The 23,577-nt window shown below is 47.9% G+C and overlaps 1 protein-coding gene across 1 annotated transcript in view; it reads left to right on the top strand.

Annotated features, from left to right (window-relative positions):
- The window catches only part of TTC6 (tetratricopeptide repeat domain 6), a 170,511-nt gene that overhangs the window by 2,939 nt on the left and 143,995 nt on the right, over positions 1 to 23,577 (top strand). The window contains exons 3-6 of the mRNA XM_084827146.1: positions 10,623 to 10,712; positions 12,385 to 12,486; positions 13,349 to 13,432; positions 13,899 to 13,961. Of these exons, the coding sequence (XP_084683272.1) occupies positions 10,623 to 10,712; positions 12,385 to 12,486; positions 13,349 to 13,432; positions 13,899 to 13,961 (339 nt within the window). The remainder of the gene's footprint in view (positions 1 to 10,622; positions 10,713 to 12,384; positions 12,487 to 13,348; positions 13,433 to 13,898; positions 13,962 to 23,577) is intronic.

Genomic DNA, 23,577 nt, shown 5'->3' with positions numbered 1-23,577 from the left:
TTTAAATGCATCCCGCTTTGAAGGGTTTTCTGTAATTAAATAGATCTCTCAGCAGAAATGCATTATCAGCACTGGCACAAACACTCCTGCCACCTGTCTCCCTCCTGCCCCGGTCCACCAGTTTGCCCCCCTGGCCTGACTCCGTCCCCCCCACCCACTGCATCTCTCTCCCTGCCTGTTTGCCCACCACATCTCCTTTCCTCCCCATCTCTTTGGCACTGTGTCTCTCACCCGCCTCCCACCCCTTTGCCATTGCTGCTTACTCTGCAGAGCGAGCAGCAGGCTGGTGAGATCTCTGAACTTCTCTCGGCTGGAAAAGTGGCTGGCGGAGCTCTTCAGAGAGCTGGCCAGGCTCAAATCCCTGGCTCTGATAACTTGTTCCTCAGAGACAGGCATTTGGGTGGGGTGTCCCCTGGAGATCATCTGTGGTATGGTAATCTCCAGGGACACACCTCCCGCAACGTCTGGGTTTTCCATCTGACTTGATTCTTCAGAGTGCTTGCCTACTCATCACTCACTCTGAGAGGATCCACAGAGCAGCTGGCGATAATGGGATAGTGTGGGGGTGGGAGACAGCGTATCAGCAAAGGGTGGATGGGCAGGTGGCACAGCACATGGTAGCAGTGAGTCCTGGCAGGTGGGGGAAATGCACAATTCACTACTCTTTCTGCTCTGCCAGACAAAGGATTCACCCTGCCTTATGACAGAGCTGGCCCAGGCCTGTATCCAGCCTAAAAGTTCTGAGGGGCTGCTGAAAAAGTAGGTGGGGCAGTTTATGTGGTCTGCATACCTTATAAAGACAAAACTGTAAACGTTTTTTATTTAACTTTTACTTGTGCAACCATACTGCAATTTATATACATTCAAAAATGTTCACCAAGCATCTTCAAGCATTGTTATGGTTCTTGCCACCAGTTAACAAAAAAGGTAAAAAATCAAGAATATCCCACTAATAGAAAATCAAGAATGAGCTACAGCAGATATATTCTTATCATAAAATCATAGAGCCTGCCATTTAGGCCATCGAGTCCAACTCCTTGATCAGTCCAGGAATCCAGTTTAAAGCATCCCTGACAGATGACTGTCCAGCCTTTACTTGAATACCTCCAGTGATGGAGAGCCCATCATCATAGAATCATGGAATCATAGAATCATAGAATAGTAGGGTTGGAAGGGGCCTACAAGGCCATCGGGTCCAACCCCCTGCTCAATGCAGGAATCCAAGTCAGAGCAACCCTGACAAATGGCTGTCCAGCCTCGTCTTGAAGGCCTCCAGTGTGGGAGAGCCCACCACCTCCCCAGGTAATTGGTTCCATTGTCGTATTGCTCTTACAGTCAGGACGTTTTTCCTGATGTTCAGCTGGAATCTGGCTTCCTGTAACTTGAGCCCATTATTCCGTGTCCTGCACTCTGGGATGATCAAGAAGAGATCCTGGCCTTCTTCTCTGTGACAACCTTTCAAGTACTTGAAGAGTGCTATCATATCTGCCCTCAGTCTTCTCTTCTCAAGGCTAAACATGCCCAGTTCTTTCAGTCTCTCTTCATAGGGCTTTGTTTCCAGTCCCCTGATCATCTTTGTTGCCCTCCTCTGAACCCTCTCCAGTTTGTCTGCATCCTTCTTAAAGTGTGGTGCCCAGAACTGGACACAGTACTCCAGATGAGGCCTTACCAGTGCTGAGTAGAGGGGAACTAGTACTTCCCGGGATTTGGAAGCTATGCTTCTATTAATGCAGCTCAAAAGAGCATTGGCCTTTTTTGCAGCCACATCACATTGTTGGCTCATATTCAGCTTGTGATCGACAACAATTCCAAACTCCTTCTCGCTTGTAGTGTGGTTGAGCCACGTATCCCCCATCTTGTAACTGTGACTTTGGTTTCTTTTTCCTAGGTGCAGAATTTGGCATTTATCCCTATTAAATGTCATTCTGTTGTTTTCTGCCTAGCGCTCCCACTCGTTACCTCTCCCCAGCTTGAGAAGGTCCCATTGATTAGCACTCTTTGAATCTGATTCTGTAGCCAACTGTGGATCCACCGGATCGTTGTTTCATCTAGCCCACTTCGAGCTAGTTTGCTCATCAGGATATCATGGGGCACTTTGTCGAAAGCTTTGCTCAAGTCCCAAGTATATTATGTCTACAGCATTCCCACGGTCTACAAGGGAGGTTACTTGATCAAAAAATGAGATCAGATTCGTCTGGCAGGACTTATTCTTGACAAATCCATGTTGGCTTCGAGTAATCACTGCATTGTTTTCAAGGTGCTTACAGATGGATTGCTTTATCATCTGCTCCAGAATTTTCCCAGGATTGATGTCAGACTGACCGGTCTGTAGTTCCCAGGTTCCTCCTTTTTACCCTTTTTGAAGATAGGGACAACGTTAGCCCTCCTCCAGTCATCTGGCACTTCCCCCGTCCTCCAAGATCTCTCAAAGAGAATAGACAGTGGTTCTGAGAGTTCTTCTGCCAGTCCCTTTATTACTCTAGGGTGCAGTTCATCTGGCCCTGGAGATTTGAACTCATTCAAAGTCATTAGATGTTCCTTGACCATATGCCTATCGATCTCAAGCTGCAATCCTGCCCCTTCAGCCTGTACTTCGCCTTTGCCAGGGGGGTCATAGACCCTCTTTTGAGAGAAGACTGAGCCAAAGTAGGAATTGAGCACCCCTGCCTTTTCTTTGTCATCTGTTATCATTTTGCCATCCTTATTTACTTGCTGAACAACCATTTCTTTCCTCCGCCTTTTACTATGCACGTAGCTGAAGAAAGCCTTTTTGTTGTTTTTAGCATCCCTCGCTAACCTCAGCTCATTCTCAGCTTTAGCCTTCCTGACGCCATCCCTGCAATTCTTTGCTACCTGCCTGTACTCTTCCTTTGTTACTTGGCCTTCTTTCCACTTCCTATATGTGTCCTTGTTTGTTTGCAGGTCATCTCTAAGCTTTTTGTGAAGCCACATTGGCTTCTTCTGTTGGAATTGTTTGTAATTGTGCCTTGAGAATTTCCTTTTTTAAAAGCTCCCACCCATCTTGGACTCCTTTTCTTGTTAGAGTCACTTGCCATGGGACCCTACTTATCATTGTTCTGAGTTTATTAAAATCAGCTTTCCTAAAATCCAGGGTACGCATTTGACTACACTCGGCTTTTGCTTCCCTTAGAACCAAGAACTGAAGTACAACATGGTCGCTTTCCCCCAGAGTTCCTGGAACTGCTACTTGATCCACTAAGTCATCTCTGTTGGTTAGGATCAAGTCCAGGATATCCGATCCTCTAGTTCCTTCCTCTACTTTCTGTAGGAGGAAGTTATCCACCACACAAGTCAGGAATTTCCTGGAGGGGCCATGTTTTGCAGAATTTGTCTCCCAACAAATATCGGGGAAATTGAAGCCCCCCATTACTTCTTGGGCTCCAAGATCACCGCAGACGGTGACTGTAGCCATGAAATTAAAAGACGCTTGCTCCTTGGGAGGAAAGCTATGGCAAACCTAGACAGCATAGTAAGAAGCAGAGACATCACCTTGCCAACAAAGGTCCGTCTAATCAAAGCTATGGTTTTCCCTGTAGTAATGTATGGCTGTGAGAGCTGGACTATAAGGAAGGCTGAGCACCGAAGAATTGATGCTTTCGAACTGTGGTGCTGGAGAAGATTCTTACGAGTCCCTTGGACTGCAAGGAGGTCAAATCAGTCCATCCTCAAGGAAATCAACCCTGAGTGCTCATTGGAAGGACAGATACTGAAGCTGAAGCTCCAATATTTTGGCCACCTAATGCGAAGAGAAAACTCTCTGGAAAAGACCCTGATGCTGGGAAAGACTGAAGGCAAAAGGAGAAGGGGACGACAGAGGATGAGATGGCTAGATTGCATCGGTGATGCAATGAATATGAACTTGAGCACACTCCAGGAGAGAGCGCAGGACAGGTAGGCCTGGCGTGCTATGGTCCATGGGGTCACGAAGAGTCGGACATGACTGAATGACTGAACAACAACAACAAATTACTACTACATCATGCTTCCTTAAAACACTGGCTATTTGCTTTTCAAAAGTTTCATCCTCGTCTTCTCCTTGATTGGGTGGCCGGTAGTAGACTCCGACCACCAGATTCCTTTTATTCTTTGCTCCATTTATTTTGATCCAGATGCTCTCGATGGGGCTACCAAGCTCATCCTCCTGTATTTCTGTGCAGAGATATGTATTTTTCACATACAGTGCAACCCCACCTCCCTTCCTGTTCCTCCTGTTGGGCATCTTTTTTTTAATCTCCCCCCCCCATGGGTTTCAATGGGAGGGGAAATAACTATGAGAGCTCCAGGGCTAGCATAGTTTTCCCCGGGGGTGTTTTGGGGGAACAGGAGAGCTTGGTATCCGAGGCCTGCCCCGATTCTCCTGATATGCCTTGTTTTACTCCTATCAGCATTGAAACAGCAACAGCAGTGGACTGATGGCAGTGGAGCTTTTTGTTGCCCCAACAAGGATGCCTCCAAAATCTGGTGGACCTCCCTCTTAAAGAATCATAGAATAGTAGGGTTGGAAGGGGCCTACAAGGCCATCGAGTCCAACCCCCTGCTCAATGCAGGAATCCAAGTCAGAGCATCCCTGACAAATGGCTGTCCAGCCTCGTCTTGAAGGCCTCCAGTGTGGGAGAGCCCACCACCTCCCCAGGTAATTGGTTCCATTGCCGTATTGCTCTGACACTCAGGAAGTTTTTCCTGATGTTCAGTCGGAATCTGGCTTCCTGTAACTTGAGCCCATTATTCCGTGTCCTGCACTCTGGGATGATCAAGAAGAGATCCTGGCCTTCTTCTCTGTGACAACCTTTCAAGTACTTGAAGAGTGCTATCATATCTGCCCTCAGTCTTCTCTTCTCAAGGCTAAACATGCCCAGTTCTTTCAGTCTCTCTTCATAGGGCTTTGTTTCCAGTCCCCTGATCATCTTTGTTGCCCTCCTTTGAACCCTCTCCAGCTTGTCTGCATCCTTCTTAAAGTGTGGTGCCCAGAACTGGACACAGTACTCCAGATGAGGCCTAACCAGTGCTGAGTAGAGGGGAACTAGTACTTCCCGGGATTTGGAAGCGATGCTTCTATGAATGCAGCCCAAAATAGCATTTGCCTTTTTTGCAGCCACATCACATTGTTGGCTCATATTCAGCTTGTGATCGACGACAATTCCAAGATCCTTCTCGCTCGTAGTGTGGTTGAGCCACGTATCCCCCATCTTGTAACTGTGCATTTGGTTTCTTTTTCCTAGGTGCAGAACTTGGCATTTGTCCCTATTAAATGCCATTCTGTTGTTTTCTGCCCAGCACTCCAGTCTATCCAGATCACTTTGAATTTTGTTTCTGTCTTCCAAAGTATTAGCTATCCCTCCCAATTTTGTGTCATCTGCAAATTTGATCAGCATTTCCTGCACCTCCTCCTCCAAGTCATTAATAAAGATGTTGAAGAGCACTGGGCCCAGGACTGAGCCCTGTGGTACCCCACTCGTTACCTCTCCCCAGCTTGAGAAGGTCCCATTGATTAGCACTCTTTGAATCTGATTCTGTAGCCAACTGTGGATCCACCGGATCGTTGTTTCATCTAGCCCACTTCGAGCTAGTTTGCTCATCAGGATATCATGGGGCACTTTGTCGAAAGCTTTGCTGAAGTCGAGGTATATGATGTCTATAGCATTCCCACGGTCTACAAGGGAGGTGACTTGATCAAAAAATGAGATCAGATTTGTCTGGCAGGACTTGTTTTTGACAAATCCATGTTGGCTTCGAGTAATCATGGCATTGTTGTCAAGGTGCTTCCAGATGGATTGCTTTATGATCTGCTCCAGAATTTTCCCAGGGATTGATGTCAGACTGACTGGTCTGTAGTTCCCAGGTTCCTCCTTTTTACCCTTTTTGAAGATAGGGACAACGTTAGCCCTCCTCCAGTCATCTGGCACTTCCCCGGTCCTCCATGATTTCTCAAAGAGAATAGACAGTGGTTCTGAGAGTTCTTCTGCCAGTTCCTTTATGACTCTAGGATGCAGTTCATCTGGCCCTGGAGATTTGAACTCATTCAAAGTAATGAGGTGTTCCTTGACCATATTCCTGTCGATCTCAAGCTGCAATCCTGCCCCTTCAGCCTGTACTTCGCCTTTGCCAGGGGGGTCATAGACCCTCTTTTGGGAGAAGACTGAGCCAAAGTAGGAATTGAGCACCTCTGCCTTTTCTTTGTCCTCTGTTATCATTTTGCCATCCTTATTTAATAGCTGAACAACCATTTCTTTCCTCTGCCTTTTACTATGCACGTAGCTGAAGAAAGCCTTTTTGTTGTTTTTAGCATCCCTCGCTAACCTCACCTCGTTCTCCGCTTTAGCCTTCCTGACGCCATCTTCATGAACACTGAGGGTGTTCCTCAGAATCCAGCAGGAAACCTGCTCCCTTCATTCCTTTGCAATGCAGTTTTGCAAATAAGTACTTCAATATGTCAAAAGCCCAAGAAATGATTTTTTTTTTTTTTTTAGCATTCCTTGATGATGTTGAATCCACCTCTGGAAAATAGAATTTCATATTTTGTTTCAGTCTTTGCTGGAGATTTCATTTTCTTGTCTATTTTGCAGAAAGAAAAATGTAAATCAGAATGTTGAAAAGACACCCCCGCCCCAGCTGCTTGTGGATATTTGTGTTGTATATCTAGGCTGGACAGAAGGAAGATTAAGATTTGCTGGTAGATCACTCAGTTATTTGCAGTAGATTGGCAAGAGTTTATGACTCCCAAATGTTTATCAGTAGCACAACAACAAAATCAGTAGTACAACAATTAGCTCCTCTCCTAATGAGGTTGTTAGGACCTTGTTCTGTAGTAATTCAGATGTAGATTTGTACATGTATGTGGAGGTCATGTGGTACAGTAGGTAAATGCCTCCTGAGTCACCATTTTGAAACTCGCTCCATCCCCAAACCTCTATTGCATCATCATCATTATCATCATCATCATCATCATTATCTCCCGTCTTTTTCCCAATACTGGGACTTAAGGCGGCTTTAACATTAAAACTTGTACAGTTAAAACCTATAAATAGATGTACAAAAGTTACAAATATAATTAAATCATCAATAATAAAATTGTATAAAATATCAAAATGTTAAAAGACAACAAGAAATATAACCATAGTATCCATCTGTCATATTCTCACAGGTCCAGAGCCAGACTAGCTATCCCCAAAGGCCTGCCGGAACAAAAAAGTTTTTACATGCCTGTGAAAGCATATCAAGGAGGGTGCCACTCTCGCCTCCCTGGGAAGGGTGTTCTAGAGCCTTGGGGCAGCCACTGAGAAGGCCCTCTCCTGTGTTCCCACCAGATGTGCCTGTGATGGTGGCGGCATCGCAAGAAGGGACTCTCGTGAAGATCTCAGGGCATGAGTAGGCTCATAGGGGAGAATACGTTCTTTCAGATAACCTGGACCCGAGTCGTATAGGGCTTTATAGGACATGACCAGCACTTTGAATTGTGCCCGGAAACAGACTGGGAGCCAGTGAAACTGTTTTAGCAGGGGAGTTGTATGCTCCCTGAAGCCAGCCCTAGTCAGTAGTCTGGCAGCAGCTCTTTGAACCAGCTGGAGTTTCCAAGCACTCTTCAGAGGTAGCCCCACGTAGAGTACATTACAGTAATCCAAACAGGATGTAACTAAGGCATGTGTTACTGTGGCCAGGTCACACATCTCAAGGAATGGGCTCAGCTGGCGCACTAGCTTTAACTATGCAAATGCACTCCTGGCCACCTCTGAAATCTGGGCATCAAGGCTCAAGGCTGAATCCAGAAGTACACCCAAGCTGCGAACCTGTGTCTTCAGGGGAGTGTAACCCCATCCAGCACAAGCTGAATCCCTACTCCCTGATCTACCTTTCGTCTGACCAGGAGCACCTCTGTCTTGTCTGGATGAAGCTTCAATTTATTTGCCCTCATCCAGTCCATTACTGCCAACAGACACCAGTTTAGCACCACAATAGTTTCCTTGGAATTAGATGGAAAGGAAAAGTAGAGTTGGGTGTCATCAGCGTGCTGGTAACACAGAACCCCCAAACCTCTCTCAGTGGTTTCATGTATATGTTAATAGCATGGGGGACAAAACAGAACCCTGAGGAACTCCACAAGCCAATGGCCAGGGAGTCGAACAGAAGTTCCCCAGCACCACCTTCTGGGTCCGCCCCTCCAAGAAGGAATGGAGTCACTGTAAAACAGTGCCTCCAAGTCCCATCCCATGAGGTGGCCCAGAAGAATACCATGGTCGATGGTATCGAAAGCCACTGAGAGGTCCAGCAAAACCAACAGGGACACACTCCCCCTGTCTAGTTCCCGGTGTAGGTCATCCACCAAGACAACCAAAGCTGTTTCTGTCCCATAACAGTCTGAAGCCAGATTGAAATGGATCTAGATAATCTCTCATCCAGGAATCCCTGGAATTGGGAGGCCAACATGCGCTCCAATATCTTGGCCAGAAATGGAATATTGGAGACTGGCCGGTAATTATCCAATATGGTGGGGTTCAGGGAGGGCTTTTTTTAACAAAGGTCTCACCACCACCTCTTTCAGGCAGGCTGGAACTCTGCCTTGACTAAAGGAGGCATTAACCACTCCCCTTACCCACTCGGCTAGTCCACCTCTGGCTGCTTTTATGAGCCAGGAAGGGCAAGGATCTAGAACACATGTGGTGGCTTTCACCTCTCCCAGGATCCTGTCTACATCCTCAGGCTGTACAAATTGAAAAGTATCCAACAACACTGGACAAGCAGGGGCCGCAGTTACATCCACTGGGTCTGTATCAACTATAGTGTTCAAGTCAAAGAGGATCCGAGTGATTTTTTCTGTAACGTGCTGAGCAAATTGTTCACAGCAGGCTGTCGAGGGGTTTAAATTATCCTCTTGCGGGCTAGTGTATAAAAGATACTTGACCACTCGAAACAGCTCTGCTGGATGGCTCTTTGAAGACTTAATAGTGGCAGAAAAAATATTTTCTTTGCTGCCTGTATTGCCACAGAGTAGGTCTTCAAATAGGCTCTAGCCCGTGTTTGATTAGATTCACCCTGAGTTTTCTGCCAATGTTGCTCTTCTCATTTGTTTCATCACTGCCATCTCCCTAGAAAACCAGGGTGCTGGTGCGGCTCCACTTCATGAGAGGACGCTCAGGAGTGATTGTGTCCACGGCCCTGGTCATTTCTCCATTCCAGAGATCGGCCAGGGCTTTGACAAAATCGCCTGCTGAGGCAACAGGAAAATCTCCAAGAGCTGTCAGGAAACCATTTGGATCCATCAGCCTCCTGGGGCGGACCATCTTAATCGGCCCTCCACTCCTGCAGATTTTCTGAGTGCTAGCAAGTCTAACCCCACCAGGCAGTGTTCTGTCCACGACAACAGAACTATAGAGAGTTCCTCCAGTCTCAGATCACTATCACCCCATTCAACACAGAAAACGAGGTCCAGAGTGTGCCCAGCAGCATGGGTGGGGCCAAATAACTTTTGAGACAGACCCATGGTTGTCATGGCGGACATGAAGTCCTGAGCTGCTCCCAACAGGGCAGCCTCAGTATGGATGTTGAAATCCCCCAGCACAACAAGCTGAGGGGTCTCCAACACCAACCCTGAGACTACCCTGGATAGCTCAGGAAGGGAGACTGTTGAGCAGCAGGGTAGACGGTACACCAATAGAATCCCTATTCTGTCCTGGGCACCCACCTTCAAATACACACACTCGGACCCAGCACACTGGGATAGGGCACCTGGTCAGGGGGATCGAATTGTGATAGGCCACTGCCATTCCACCTCCCTGCTCCCCAGGTCTTGCCTGCTGCTGGACAGAGACCACTGGAGGGCAGAGCTGAGAGAGGCTAACCCCCCTAGCTTCATCCAACCAAGTCTCTGTAATACAGGCCAGGTCAGTGTGCTCATCCAGGATCAAGTCCTGGATAGCAGTTGTTTTACCATTCACTGACCTGGCATTCAACAGCAGCAGTTTCAACCCAGGGGGTCTGTTGCCAGGGCCATTCAGGTTATTTGAGTTGGGGGAAAATTTAGGGACAGTCAACACCCTGTTGTTACACACTCTGCCTTTAGAGTGTGACTGACTCCCCCCTCCATATCTCCCTCTATTGTACACCTGTCTCCAGTCGGTGGACCTTTGGATTCTAGTAAAACACGAAGTAGATCCCTCAGACCTGAAGTCTGCTCATGGTTGTACATTGTTTCCCCATTCAAGAGAGGCAAGTCTTTAATCAGCTTTGCAGTGAATTGTGTGTTCTGCAGCACACTGTTGCATCCAGGAACATAAAAATTTTATTCAGATTCTCATTCTATATACTTTCTAGAGGTTGTAGACCAGATAATATTGCCTATTTTTTGACAGATAGCTATACTTTATTGTTGTTAAAGTTTTGTCAAGTTTTTATTCACTTTATCTCCGTAAGAATATAATTACATGGTTTCAGTTTGAATTGTTCAGATAGTTCAGGTGTTTGATAAAATAAAAGTTGTTAGTGGGAAAAATATTACAGATCAGTAAATACTATGCTTGCAAATGCCTCCGATGGGATTTAAATGTATTATCACACATTTGTGCTTTCTAATATAATGTTTATATTATTATTTTCGTTGTAAAATAAAGCTACCAGCTATTAAAAAAGAAATTCAGCCAAGTGAATTGGAGCCTCCAGTTATAGAAGTTACACCAGTGGAAATGGAACAGATAAAAACGGTAGAGTTCAAAGCATTATTATTGAAAGATGTTAATTTTTTTCATACAGTCTATAATAAAGTCTACATTAGTTCCTTTATAATATTCTCTTTAATCAAAGTAGTTGTAAGTTTGTGTGACTTGAAGTTATTTAACTTGCACATGAGGTGGGGGCATCGATTCCCCATGCCCAATCTGCAGCCCATTGACTCACTGAGAAGCTGCTCTGGAGGGTTAGGGGACCTTACCTTCTGGAGCAGCATGTGACGTTTCAAGCGGGGGGGGGGGGTTGGTATCTCCCCTCCCACTGTGAGCAAAGTTATGTATCCAAGCCATTTGGACATATGAAAAGAAATCTATCTTATATCATAGAATCAAATCATAGAATTATAGAATAGTAGGGCTGCAAGGGGCCTATAAGACCATCGAGTCCAACCCCCTGCTCTATGCAGGAATCCACGTCAAAGTGCCACTGACAGGTGGCTGTCCAGCCTTGTCTTGCATGCTTCCAGTGTGGGAGAGCCCACCACCTCCCTAGGTAATTGTTTCCATTGTCATATTGCTCTAACAGTCAGGACGTTTTTCCTGATGTTCAGCCGGAATCTGGCTTCCTGTAACTTGAGCCCATTATTCTGTGTCCTGCACTCTGGGATAATTGAGAAGAGATCCTGTGCTTCTTCTCTGTGACAACCTTTCAAGTACTTGAAGAGTGCTATCATATCTCCGCTCAGTCTTCTCTTCCCCAGGCTAAATGCCCAGTTCTGTCAGTCTCTCCTCATACGGCTTTGTTTCCAGTCCCCTGATCATCTTTGTTGCCCTCCTCTGAACCCTCTCCAGTTTGTCTGCATCCTTCTTAAAGTGTGGTGCCAGAACTGGACACTGTACTGCAGATGAGGCCTAACCAGTGCTGAGTAGAGGGGAACTAGTACTTCCTGGGATTTGGAAGCTATGCTTCTATTAATGCAGCCCAAAAGAGTATTTGCCTTTTTTGCAGCCGTATCACATTGTTGGCTCATATTCAGCTTGTGATTGACAACACTTCTAAGATCCTTCTCACTTGTAGTGTTGTTGAGCCAAGTCTCCCTCATCTTGTAACTGTGCATATGGTTTCTTTTTCCTAGGTGCAGAACTTGGCATTTATCCCTATTAAATGTCATTCTGTTGTTTTCTGCCCAGCGCTCCAGCCTATCAAGATCACTTAGAATTCTGTTTCTGTCTTCTAGGGTATTAGCTATCCCGCCCAGTTTTGTGTCATCTGCAGATCTTATAAGCATTCCCTGCACCTCCTCCTCTAAGTCATTAATAAAAATGTTGAAGTGGTACCCCGCTCGTTACTTCTCCCCAGTTTGAGAAGAACCCATTGATAAGCACTCTTTGAGTGCTGCACCATTATGTTATAATTATTACATTTATATCGCACCTTTCCTCCAAGGAGCTCAAGGTGGCACCCATGGTTGTCCTCTTAATTTTTATCCTTATAACAACCCTGTGAAGTAGGTTATGCTGAGGATTGAAGCCTGGCTCAAAGTCATTCAATAAGCTTCATGGACAAGTAGGTATCTGAACCCAGGTCTTCCCAGCCCTAGTCCAGCCCTCTAATCACATGTAAACAAATGCCTCCAGTAGGACTAATGTATCATCAAATACTATGCTTTTTATCATAATACTGATTTTCTTTCCTTTTTCAATGAAGCCATCACCCGTTAGAAAAGAACCTTGGACCATAGAATTTGAATCTCCAGGTGAATCGCCAGCTGAACAAGTGACAGCAGCAGATGCTGAACAAACAAAACTGGTATACTTTAACTCACTATTATGGAAATACATTTCTTATCCTATGCCCTGCACCTTTGGCAGTAGAACATAGAATTGATGATCAAGCTTCCAGAGGAAGAGAATGTATGCTGTTCTAGTTTTGGGAAAATGATTTTATGCGAGGCAAGAGTGCTGCAAAAGTCGAGGCTATCTGTATATGGCTCCTAATATGACTTAGATAAAGAACAAACTAGCACCTCCAATAATTAGTTGAAGGGCATTTACAGGGGCATTTACTGTTTAGACAATAAGCTGCTAACCTAGTTTAGATTAGGGTGTTGCTTTACATTTTGTCTTTGTTTCTGTTGCAGCAGCTAAGACAGGCTATAGTTACATTGGACTGCCGGAGTTACAGAGAAGTGCTATAATGGAGCTTATTTTAGCTACCCTATGTTTATATAATTTAGAAGCAACAGATATGAAAAGCTGAAGGGAAAGCTTATTAAAAAACAGTGTATTATTTTTACAGTTCCTAATTTGAACTCTTACAAATTAGTTTGTAATACCTAATTTAGAATTTAAAAGATCCTAATTTGAAATCATCTTTCTTTTCTCTTTTGATATGAAAATCTCAATATTCCTTGAATTGTTCTGGTTTGTTTCTTTACAGTTAAAAGACCAAATATATTATTATGAAGCATAAGGATTACTATCTTTATTGTGACCATTTTTGAGAATATTCTGTTTGACATCTCTGAGAATTGAGCCAACAAAAGAGTGTAGATGATACAGCTTGTCCATAGCACATCTCTGCTTTCCCATATAACTGTGTACAATTTACTACTTAAATCATGTATTGCTTGTAGCAAGTGCATTGTTGTTGTCCTTTATATTTTCCCCAGGATATACATGGAACCTTACGAAAGGAGAGTATTTCACCTGAAGTGGAATCTCCAGAAGTGGGAGAAGATACTGCCAAAATTGAGGTGAAATACACAAAATTATAAACTTTTGTGTTCCCGTACTCATCCTTTCTTTTCTGCTATTATATTTCTAAGCTGTTTTATTGGGCATCTGATTTGTTATTATTGAATTTCACATGCCATGCATTTTGTTATCAGGGTAGATGTGAATAGAGTCTGGTAACATTTTGTCATACTCCGTTTAAAACAGGCATCTAGTGACTGCCTAGTGATGGTTGGGCTTCTTTCACCGACAGCTAACAGCAGCATCAAATTGCTAAGAGTACTTCGCAAAAGACAGCAAGTTAAAAAAATTAGTACTCACTGAAAAGTTGAAAGCAAAGCTTGTTTTAAATCAGTTCAGTTGCCTCATTTGAAAGATACTCTGCTTTTTATTGTTGGTTTTGAAAATGTTATTAATATTAATTCAGTTGTTCTAGCTAGGAGTGGTTGTAGAATGTGCACTGTTGTTGTCCTTTATTTTTCCCAGGATATACCTGGAAGCTCACCAAGGGGGAGTATTTTCTTCAAAGTTCCAGAGGAAGCCCCGAAAGTGGGAGACGATACTGCCAACATTGAGGTGAAATACTCAAAGTTGTAAAATTTTTTGATCTTCTTTGTGGTCTCTGTGCATCACACATTTGTGCTTTGTGCCTGTGCAGAGCCCCATTTTGAGAAACTTCTGTAGCTGAGGAACTTTTGGCAGGAACCTTCCCTCACCGTCCCAGTGTGCATGTCACTAATGGGTTCCCACTTATCCCCTTAGTTCTTCTTCAACCGCCATTGTGGCAACCTCTCATGGGGAACTTCTTTTGTTGTATAGAGACTTCTTGAACTTGCTGAGGGTGTTTTATTCTATCTTTGTCTTTTCTGCTGTTGTTTTTTCTCTCTGTTGTAGTTAGTAGATTTGTTTACTTTCTTTCGCGATCTCTGCTATCATTTCGTCACCTCAGAGCATATTGCCTTGAAGGTGCCGTTTTGGAAATGCATCTGCTGTGGTAGTAAGCTCCCACTGAAATATGTTTTGCCTCTTTTGTTAGGGAGAGAGAGAGATAGCTGACACTTTCCCTCATTTCCAGTCCTTTACAAAACAATTCCACTGTAATTGGTCGGATAGGCTTAGTGCTATTTTGTGGAAAAGAGCGTTAGAGATGGTGAAGACCTCTAAGCCTTCTATGGCTCCAGTCCAGCCTCCTGTGAAAATGCAACCAGAACTTACTTCAAATGCTTTGAAAGAAGTAGAAGCAGTGGCCCCAGCTTTGCCCTCTGCTCCGACTCTAACCACGGGCTGTACTGACCCTTCCATACCTGGTCAGTCTTTGGTGCTCACGATGGCTAAGAAGCTGTCAAAGAAGACATGGGCACCGTGGTCTTCTTATTTTCAGAAGAAAAAGAAGAAGAGGGATTCAAAGAACAGAAGAACCAGCTCCAAAAGTGCCTCATTGTGTCCTGACACTGCCGCTGATGATGGACGCACCAATTCTGATGAGGCCTGTGCTGTTGGTACCAGCGCAAGAACCAATACAGGTGGCATCGACCTCGGAGGGAGAAATAAGAGATCGCACTTCAACTCAAGATCTTGGGTGCTGGAACCCATGGATCTCTTCTCCACTCTGTAGCAGCCCTTGTCAAGACAGTTCCCTGGACTCTCTGGCTTCAGAATGGGAATGGAGGGAGGACAACAAATCTGTGGACCTTGTGACCAATCACAATCTCCCCATTTAGACTGGGATCAACACTTGGAATGGTCTCTACCACCAGGGTGGCATTACTGTTGGGAGGACTGGTGTCAATGACAAGAAAGAGAGGCTCCATATGACCATTTCAGGTATCTTGGAGCTGCCTGCCCTCGGTACAGAACCGCTCCATCAGCTTCTCTCTCTTGCCCCCATTGTGGAGGGCATCTTTTTGTCCCCACCACTGGTATTGGCATTGAGGTCAGTCTTGGCTTTTCCTCAGCATGTTTTGCCATCAGTTCAGATGAAGCCTATAATGCCTAGCCTTAGAGCTCCTATGCTGACTCCCCCGGTACAATCAGGCACCATGCCACTCTCTCCCCAGTGGTGACAACATGTGGAGAAGTTCATTACAGACCAATGTGTTGCCACATTCTGCCACTGAGAACTATCAGTCTGATTCTGCTACTTATTCTTCTGTAGCTCCTTCGATTCCTTCTCCAGATGGGGCTGTGGGCTTGCAAGATCCATTCTCCTCTTCAGAGCATATGGGTCTTGAAGCACAACATTCAGTCCAGAGAGCTAAAGATCCAGTCTTTGATGCAGTTCACATGGAATTGTTGGTGCCTGTTGCAATTCCCTTCTTCCTAGCCCTATTGCAGATAGTCCAACAGTCATGGAAAGCACGGTCAACTATGACACCCACGTCTAAGAGGCTGGAGAACATTATCATGTTCAAGAAAAAGATGTGGGTTTCTTTTTACCTATCCAGAACCTAATTCTATTATCGTGGAGTCATCACAGGGCAGGTTGCAGAGGGTTCACTCTTCTCTAGTAGACAAGGAAGGCTGGAGGTTAGACTTCATGGGGCATAGGATATATTCCTCTGCCGCTCTTGGTTTGCGAGTCTCCAGCTATCAGGCCACCATGTCCCGCTACCAGCTCTTTCTGTGGGAGAAGATGGGACCCTGTGTGACTACTTGCTGGAGGATAAGAGGGAGCTAGCTCCAGTTGGAGATGACATGCCTCTCCAGGCAACAGATGGTGGTGGTATGTGCCCACTTCCGCGTTCAGGGCATACAGATCTACTCATACACAGGCAATTTGCTCATCATGTCTCTTATGAAAATGGTAACCTGCAGGCTCCTGGATACCATAGGACTGTATGTGAACGAAGAGAAATCCACCCAGGCACCTACTCAAACCATCCAAGTTATTGGGGCCAGGCAATAACTGGCCAGGCCAGGCAAAGTTACCTCAGGATCGTGCAACAGCACAGGCTGTGCTAGGAAGCGACATGTATCGACTCCGTGTTGTCCAGGCATTCACCATCCAGCAGCTGTTGGGACTGATGGCTGCTGCCACTGCAGCGGTTCCTTTTGCTTGCCTCCGAATGAGGACATTGCAGAATTGGTTCATACGGGTCTTCTGTTTCAAAAGCAATGACTGCCAAACCAGATTGCAGTTACCACGCAAAGTGGCCATCACTCTCCGATGGTGGGCTCTTCCCAGGCATCTCCTATTCAGAGTTCCTTTTTATCAGCCTTCCTCATCCAGGATGATTACAGCCAATGTGTCTCTGCGACTTGCTGTCAGGAGCGCTCTGGCAGCTTCTCCCAGTAGATTTCAATAGCCAACTCAAGACACAGACGAAAGGATTTCTTTTAAAAGCTTTAATCCTTTTACAACTTAATGACTCTTTCAGATGCTAATCACCAGCGACTAAAGCAAGGAACAGCAGGGTAGCCTAAGTTTCAAGTAGTCAGTTGATCCCCATGTGAAAAAGAGTCACTTGAAGACCCAGAACTTATGGGCTAGGGAGAGATCCTCCCTCTTTTCCTTGGGTCCATGGGAGGCAGCCGTTGTTTGCACGCCAAACGGGCGCTATGCCTCCTTTCCGCGCCCTCCATCGCTCGTCACTCTTTGCGTCTGCGTCGAGTGTCTAAGAAGCCCCCCTCCCACATTCCCTCACCACCTGAGTCACTCTCTATCTCTGGAATGCTGGCAGGAGGAATCTCTGCCAGGTGCTGAGCCTGTGAGGGATGAGCTGGCCCCTCTCCCACAGATAGCTGTTCCTCCTCAGAATCCGAACTGCTCTGAGGCTCTCTGGGCTCTGTGTCCACCTTGACATCATCCCCGCTCTCATGAGGCCCCCCCTCGTGCTCCTCCCCTGGGGCCCCGGGTTTGTGGGGGTACAGCTGGTGGAAGCGTCTCAGTAGCAACGGAGCATGTACATTTTCCGCGGGTTCCCAGGATTGCTCATCTGGCCCGTACCCCTTCCAGTCCACTAGATATTGCAGGCGGCCACGAGAAAGGCGGGAGCCCAGAATCTCTGCGACCTCAAACTCCTCCTCCCCCTCCACTAGCGCTGGCGGCAGGGGGGGAGCCAACTGAGCGATGAGGGTCGCCAGAAATCGGGGGACAGCAAGGACTGATGAAAAACAGGATGGATCTTCATGGACGGGGGGAGAGCCAGGCGAAAAGCAACAGGGGTAATCTGGGCCGTAATCTGGAAAGGCCCCTGCGGCGAGGTGTGAGCTTCCTTGAGGGCGAGTGAGAGGGAAGTATTGGGTGGACAGCCAAACCCAGTCCCCCAGTTTCAGGGACGGACCCGGCTGGTGCCGCCGGTCTGCAGAGGCCTTGTACACTGTCTTGGCTTGCTCGAGGGAGTCCTGTTAGAGGTGATGTACTGCTCGCAACTCCTCTAAAAAGTCATGGGCCGCTGGCACCGAAGAGGGAGCTAAGGTGGATGGGAAAGCCTTGGGGTGGTAACCAAAATTGGCAAAAAATGGAGTTTGGTGGGTGGAAGCATGGCAGGCATTGTTATAAGCAAATACTGCGAGAGACAGCATGGAAAACCAGTCATCCTACTGGTAATTGAAATAACAGCACAAATATTGCTCCAGAGTCGCATTGGTGCGCTCGGTCTGACCGTCCGTCTGTGGATGGTGGGCGAAGGACAGACGGAGCGTCACATGGAGAAGCCCAAGTAGCTCCTTCCAGAAATGGGCAGTGAATTGGGCCCCCCTATCCGAAATGAGTCCCTCGGGCCAACCGTGGAGCCGGAAAACATGCGCCAAAAACAGCTCTGCCGTCTCCCTGGCTGTGGGCAACCCAGAGCAGGGGATGAAATGGGCCATCTTAGAAAACAAATCCACCACCACCAGAATGGTGGTCTTACCGTGTGAGGGAGGCAAGTCAGTGATAAAGTCAAGGGAGAGCAGTTTCCAAGGTCCTGAGGGGGTAGGCAGGGGGTGAAGCAAGCCTGTGGGCTTGCCTGAGGGGGCCTTCGCCCGCTGGCAGGTTGGGCAGGAGGCAACATAGGTCTTGACGTCCCGACACACACGAGGCCACTAAAAATCCCGCGTCACTCCATGCAGGGTCTTGGCGAAGCCAAAATGCCCAGCAGTGGGGGAGTTGTGGCACTGATGGAGGACCTTCTCGCGGAGGGGTCTAGAGGGCACATAGACCTGGCCGGAATGGTAAAGCAGGCCGCCTCGCAAAGAGAAAGGGGGGGGGCAGACGCTAGCCCCAATTCCTCCACTTTTGTGCAAACAAAATCATCCTGAGCCTGTGCAGAGTGAAGGAGCTCCTCCCAAGAGTGAGGCACCGCAGCTGCCGCCAGGCTCTGGGGGGGATGAATCAAAGGGGGGGGGATTCCCCTCACCCCCTGGCTGGAGGTCCAGCTTACGAGAAAGAGCATCTGCTTGTAGGTTGTCGGAGGCCTTCACATGGCAAATCTTAAGGTGGAACAGGGGAAAAAAAAGCGACCACCTAATCTGCCTCTGGTTTAAGGCACGGGCTGTCTGAAAATGTTCCAGGTTGCGATGGTCGGTTCTAACTTCAACTGAGTGCTGTGCCCCCTCCAGCAGATGACGCCAGGTCTCCAAAGCGGACTTGATGGCCAACAGTTCCTTCTCCCAGATGGTATAATTCCTCTCAGACATGTTCAGCTTTCTGGAGTGGTAGGCGCAGGGTTGCAAACCGCCACCCGCCCGATCTGGCTGAAAAAGGACTGCCCCCACCGGAAAGTCAGAGATATCAGTTAGCACTACAAAAGTCTTCCTCGGGTCGGGATGCAACAGGATCAGCTCAGAACTAAAAAGCTTCTTGAGTTCCTCGAAAGCCTGTTGGGCAGATGCCGTCCAATGAAAATGAGATTTCCTGCCCTTAAGGAGGTCTGTGAGAGGAGATGTCAGCTGAGCAAAGCTGGGCAGGAACTTTCTGTAGAAATTAGCAAACCCCAGAAAACGTTGCAAGTCCTTCTTGGTGGATGGAGCCTGCCAGGAGAGGACAGCCTGGACCTTTGCAGGATCCATCCTGATACCGTCATCTGAGATAATGTAGCCAAGAAAGTCCAAAGACGTTAGGTCAAACGCACATTTCTCCAGCTTGGCATACAGATGGTTCTCGCGGAGGTGCTGGAGGATGGCGGAGACATGGTGCTGATGGGTGTGGGGGTCCTCAGAAAATATAAGTAAATCATCGAGATACACAATGAGGAAAATGTCCAAATAGTCTCGGAAGATGGCATTCATAAAACGCGAAAACGTGGGGGCGGGGTGCAGGTGAACCCAAACGGCATCACTAGGTATTCATACTCTCCGTACTGGGTGCCGAAACAGGCCTTCCACTCATCCCCCTCCCGGATGCGAATCAGATTGTAGGCGCCATGCAGGTCCAACTTTGTGAAAATCTTTGCTCACCCCAGGCGCTCCAGCATCTCCAGTATGAGGGGGAGGGGATACTTGTTGGGGACCGAGACCAAATTCAAAAATCTGTAATCGTGCACCGGGCGGAGTTCTCCAGATCTCTTGGCCACAAAGAAGGTAGGGACACAGACGGGGGAGGAAGAAGGGCGAATAAAGCCATGTTTGAGGTTCTTGTCCAAAAACTCTCACGGAGCTCGAAGTTCCGGCTCTGACATCGAATACAGCCGACCAAGGGGGATGGTCGCCCCCGGAATGAGGTTAATGGCACAGTCAAATGGGCGGTGGTGGTGGGGGGAGCTGGTCGGCCTCCTTCTTGTCGAAAACATCCTGAAAAGCCGCATACTTCTCTGGGAGAATCACGGTAGCTGAAGAACTGCCAGAAGCAGATGAGGAGGGGGAGGAAAGGGTTAAGGCCTGGGCTGGGACTGGCGCCTCGGTTGGGAGGCAATGTTCCCGGCAGTAGGGAGACACAAACTCCACCTGCTGAAGCTCCCAAGAAATCTGAGGATTATGCTTAGAGAGCCAAGAAACACCTAGCATGACTGGGTATTGGGGAACCTTGGCCAAGTGAAACTGAATCTGCTCAGTGTGGGACTGGGTGCACAGAGTGAGCGGAGCTGTAATCCAGGTCACCGTGCCCGAAGAAAGAGGATGCCCATCTATGGTCTCCACTGCCAAGGGGGCAGGAAGAGGCAGGGTAGGAATCTTGTGGAAGAGGGTGAAGGTTTTATCCATGAAACTGGTCGTAGCCCCCGAGTCCACTAAAGCCAGGGCCTCCACCCCACCCCACTGGGAGGAGCGGAGGTGAACCTGCAATAGGAAATGGGAGGGTGAGGGGGGTTGCGGAAGGCACCCACTGGGTGTGGAACCCACCCCCACAGTGGAGACCCTCAACAGGCTTGCGGGGCAGCCTAGTCAGGCCTGGGGGTGAGGAGGAGGAGGGGGAGGAAGAAGAAGAGGGGGAGGCAGTGGGGCTGCGGGTCTAGTGCAGCAGGTTTTGGCGAAATGACCCAGTTTTCCACACCAAAAGCATCGGCGCTCAGCACGCCGCCGCTCTAGTTCCTCCGGCAGCAGTGGGGCTTGGGTAGCTCCCAGCTGCATCGGGGTCTCCCCCGCCCCCACCGCAGGGGTGGGGGGTGGGGGAGGAGGCAGGAAACGGAGGGGAATGGGAGGAGGGAAATCTTTGCTCCTGGTGCCCCGCCCGGTCTGCCGGCGCCCCTCCAGCCGACTGGAGGCAGGTCTGGATGAGGTCCTCCAAAGTAGGTGGGCTAGGCGTGCGCGCCAACTCATCCAAGATCTCGTTGCTCAAACTGTCCAAAAACTGAGCCATCAGCACAGCATCATTCCACTGTAAATCCTGCATCAGCAAGCGAAAAGTCGCATAGCTGGAAACTGAGTCCTTGCCCTGCTTGAGGCAGCGAATCTCCCGAGAAGCCGTCTGCGCGCGCAGGGGTTCACTGAAAAGTCTGGCCATCGCTGTCATGAAACCTTGATAGTCCCTGAGCAGGGGGTCATTAGCGAGAAGTCCTGAAGCCTATTTAGCTGCCACGCCTGAAAGTAGGTTAATGATGAATCCCACACGAACCTGTTCTGTCAGGAAATCCTTAGGTCGAAGGCACACGTACAGCTCCGATTGGGCCCGGAAAATCTGAAAAAGTCCTTTCTCCCCAGAAAACTTCTCTGGCAAAGTCACCGGGCACTTGCGGCAGGGGGAATCGGAGGTGGCAGGGGTTGAACCGCAGCTTGCAGATTCTGTATGGCAGTTGTCAGTTGAGCCACTTGATCATGGAGGATCTGGTTCTCTTGCGCCAGAGCTTGCACTGCTGGGTCCCTGGCACCCTCCATTTGGCAGGAGGAGAAGAGAGGGAGAGAGAAAAAAAGAGGAACGGGGATCAAGCTGTCAGGAGCGCTCTGGCGGCTTCTCCTAGTAGGTTCCAATAGCCAACTCAAGACACAGACGAAAGGATTTCTTTTCAAAGCTTTAATCCTTTTACAACTTAATGACTCTTTCAGATGCTAATCACCAGCGACTAAAGCAAGGAACAGCACGGTAGCTTAAGTTTCAAGTAGTCAGTTGATCCCCATGTGAAAAAGAGTCACTTGACGACCCAGAACTTATGGGCCTGGGAGAGGTCCTCCCTCTTTCCCTTGGGTCCATGGGAGGCAGCTGCTGCTTGCGCACCAAACAGGCGCTACGCCTCCTTTCCGCGTCCTCCATCGCTCGTCACTCTTTGCGTCTGCATCGAGCGTCTAAGAAGCCCCCCTCCCACATTACCTCACTACCTGGGTCGCTCTCTATCTCTGGAATGCTGGCAGGAGGAATCTCTGCCAGGTGCTGAGCCTGTGAGGGATGAGCTGGCCCCTCTCCCACAGATAGCTGTTCCTCCTCAGAATCCGAACTGCTCTGAGGCTCTGTTTCCACCTTGACACTTGCTTATAGTATAGGGAGTCTAGTTGAGCAGCAAGACCTCCTGACACATCAACTTTCTAGAACTGCTAACATTCAAGAAGGCGCTGAGGGCTTTCAGGACGAACCTTCGGGACTGGAATGTTCCGGTGGTGTCACACAACACTACGGTGGTTTATTACCTAAATAAGCAAGGCAGGACATGATCGATCCCACCCATCACTTGACACTCAGAATTTTCAAGTGGTGCATCCCTCGCAGCATTGGTCTGACTGCTGTCCACATTGTGGGCATGGACAAAACACTGGCCAACTTGTTCAGTTTGTCCTATCACGTGTCCAGCAAGTGGCAGCTTGATCCAGGGGCACTGAAGTACCAGTTTCTTTGAAGTATCAAAGAAGGGGTACTCTGTCCGTGGACTTGTTTGCTACCACAGGGAACGCTGTCTGCAAAAGGTTCTGCAGCAGAGCAGGGATAGGTGCAGCATCTCTTGGAGTCATATTTGTCTGCTGATAGACGGGGGAATTTTTCTCCCTGTTTCCACACTTCCCCCTGCTCACAGGAGTGCTAGCAAAGATGACCGCACAAATTGCATTTTGATAACCCCTTGGTTATCAAGCTTGGCAAGCTTGGTTCGTGTCTCTGCTACATTGGCAGAGCTTGGTTCGTGTCTCTGCTACATTGGGCTGGAGGCGAATATATACTGCTTCCTTTGGCACCGAACTTGCTGTGTGGAGATTGAGGTCAGACCCAACACCCAGATCTTCTCACACTGCGATTGACGGCATGGAGGATTCGATAGCGGTTGCTCAGCTGCCACTACCTTCGTCAATTCAGAATGTCCTTGATGCTGCCAGAAAGCCAGCCACTAGGTGCCTCTATGCCCAAAAGATGGCAAATTTTTCTGCATTTTCTGCTGTTAGCAATTTTGATCCTGTTCACTGTTCCATTCAGCACATCCTCCAATTTTTGTTATGGTTGCATGATAGGGGCCCCAAGTACTCTTCTCTCCAAGTTTACCTGGCAGCTATTTCAGCATCGCCCCCCCCCCCAAGGGTTTTTCTACTTTCTCTCATCCTCTTATTTGTCAGTTCCTTCATGGGGTTTGGAACCTTGCGCCTCCAATAAGGCATCCAGTCTTGCATTGGAGTTTATCTGTCATTCTTTCAAACACCCTTTGAACTACTGGCGACGGTTGACCTTTGCCTCCTCTCTTGGAAGGTAGTGGTTCAAATAGCCATCATGTCAGCCTGCTGCTCAGGCAAGCTCTGTGCTCTGCCTACTGACCCACCTTACATGGTGTTTCATAGGGATAAGGTGGTTCTTCTACCGGATGTAGTATTCTTGCCAAACCTAGCATCTGAATTCCATCTG

The sequence above is a fragment of the Heloderma suspectum genome, chromosome 1 (genome assembly GCF_057233095.1).
Source record: "Heloderma suspectum isolate Gila_16-S chromosome 1, 16-S_ref, whole genome shotgun sequence".
In the NCBI taxonomy this organism is placed as follows: Eukaryota; Metazoa; Chordata; class Lepidosauria; order Squamata; family Helodermatidae; genus Heloderma; species Heloderma suspectum.
This window is presented reverse-complemented; position numbering and strand designations above follow the sequence as displayed.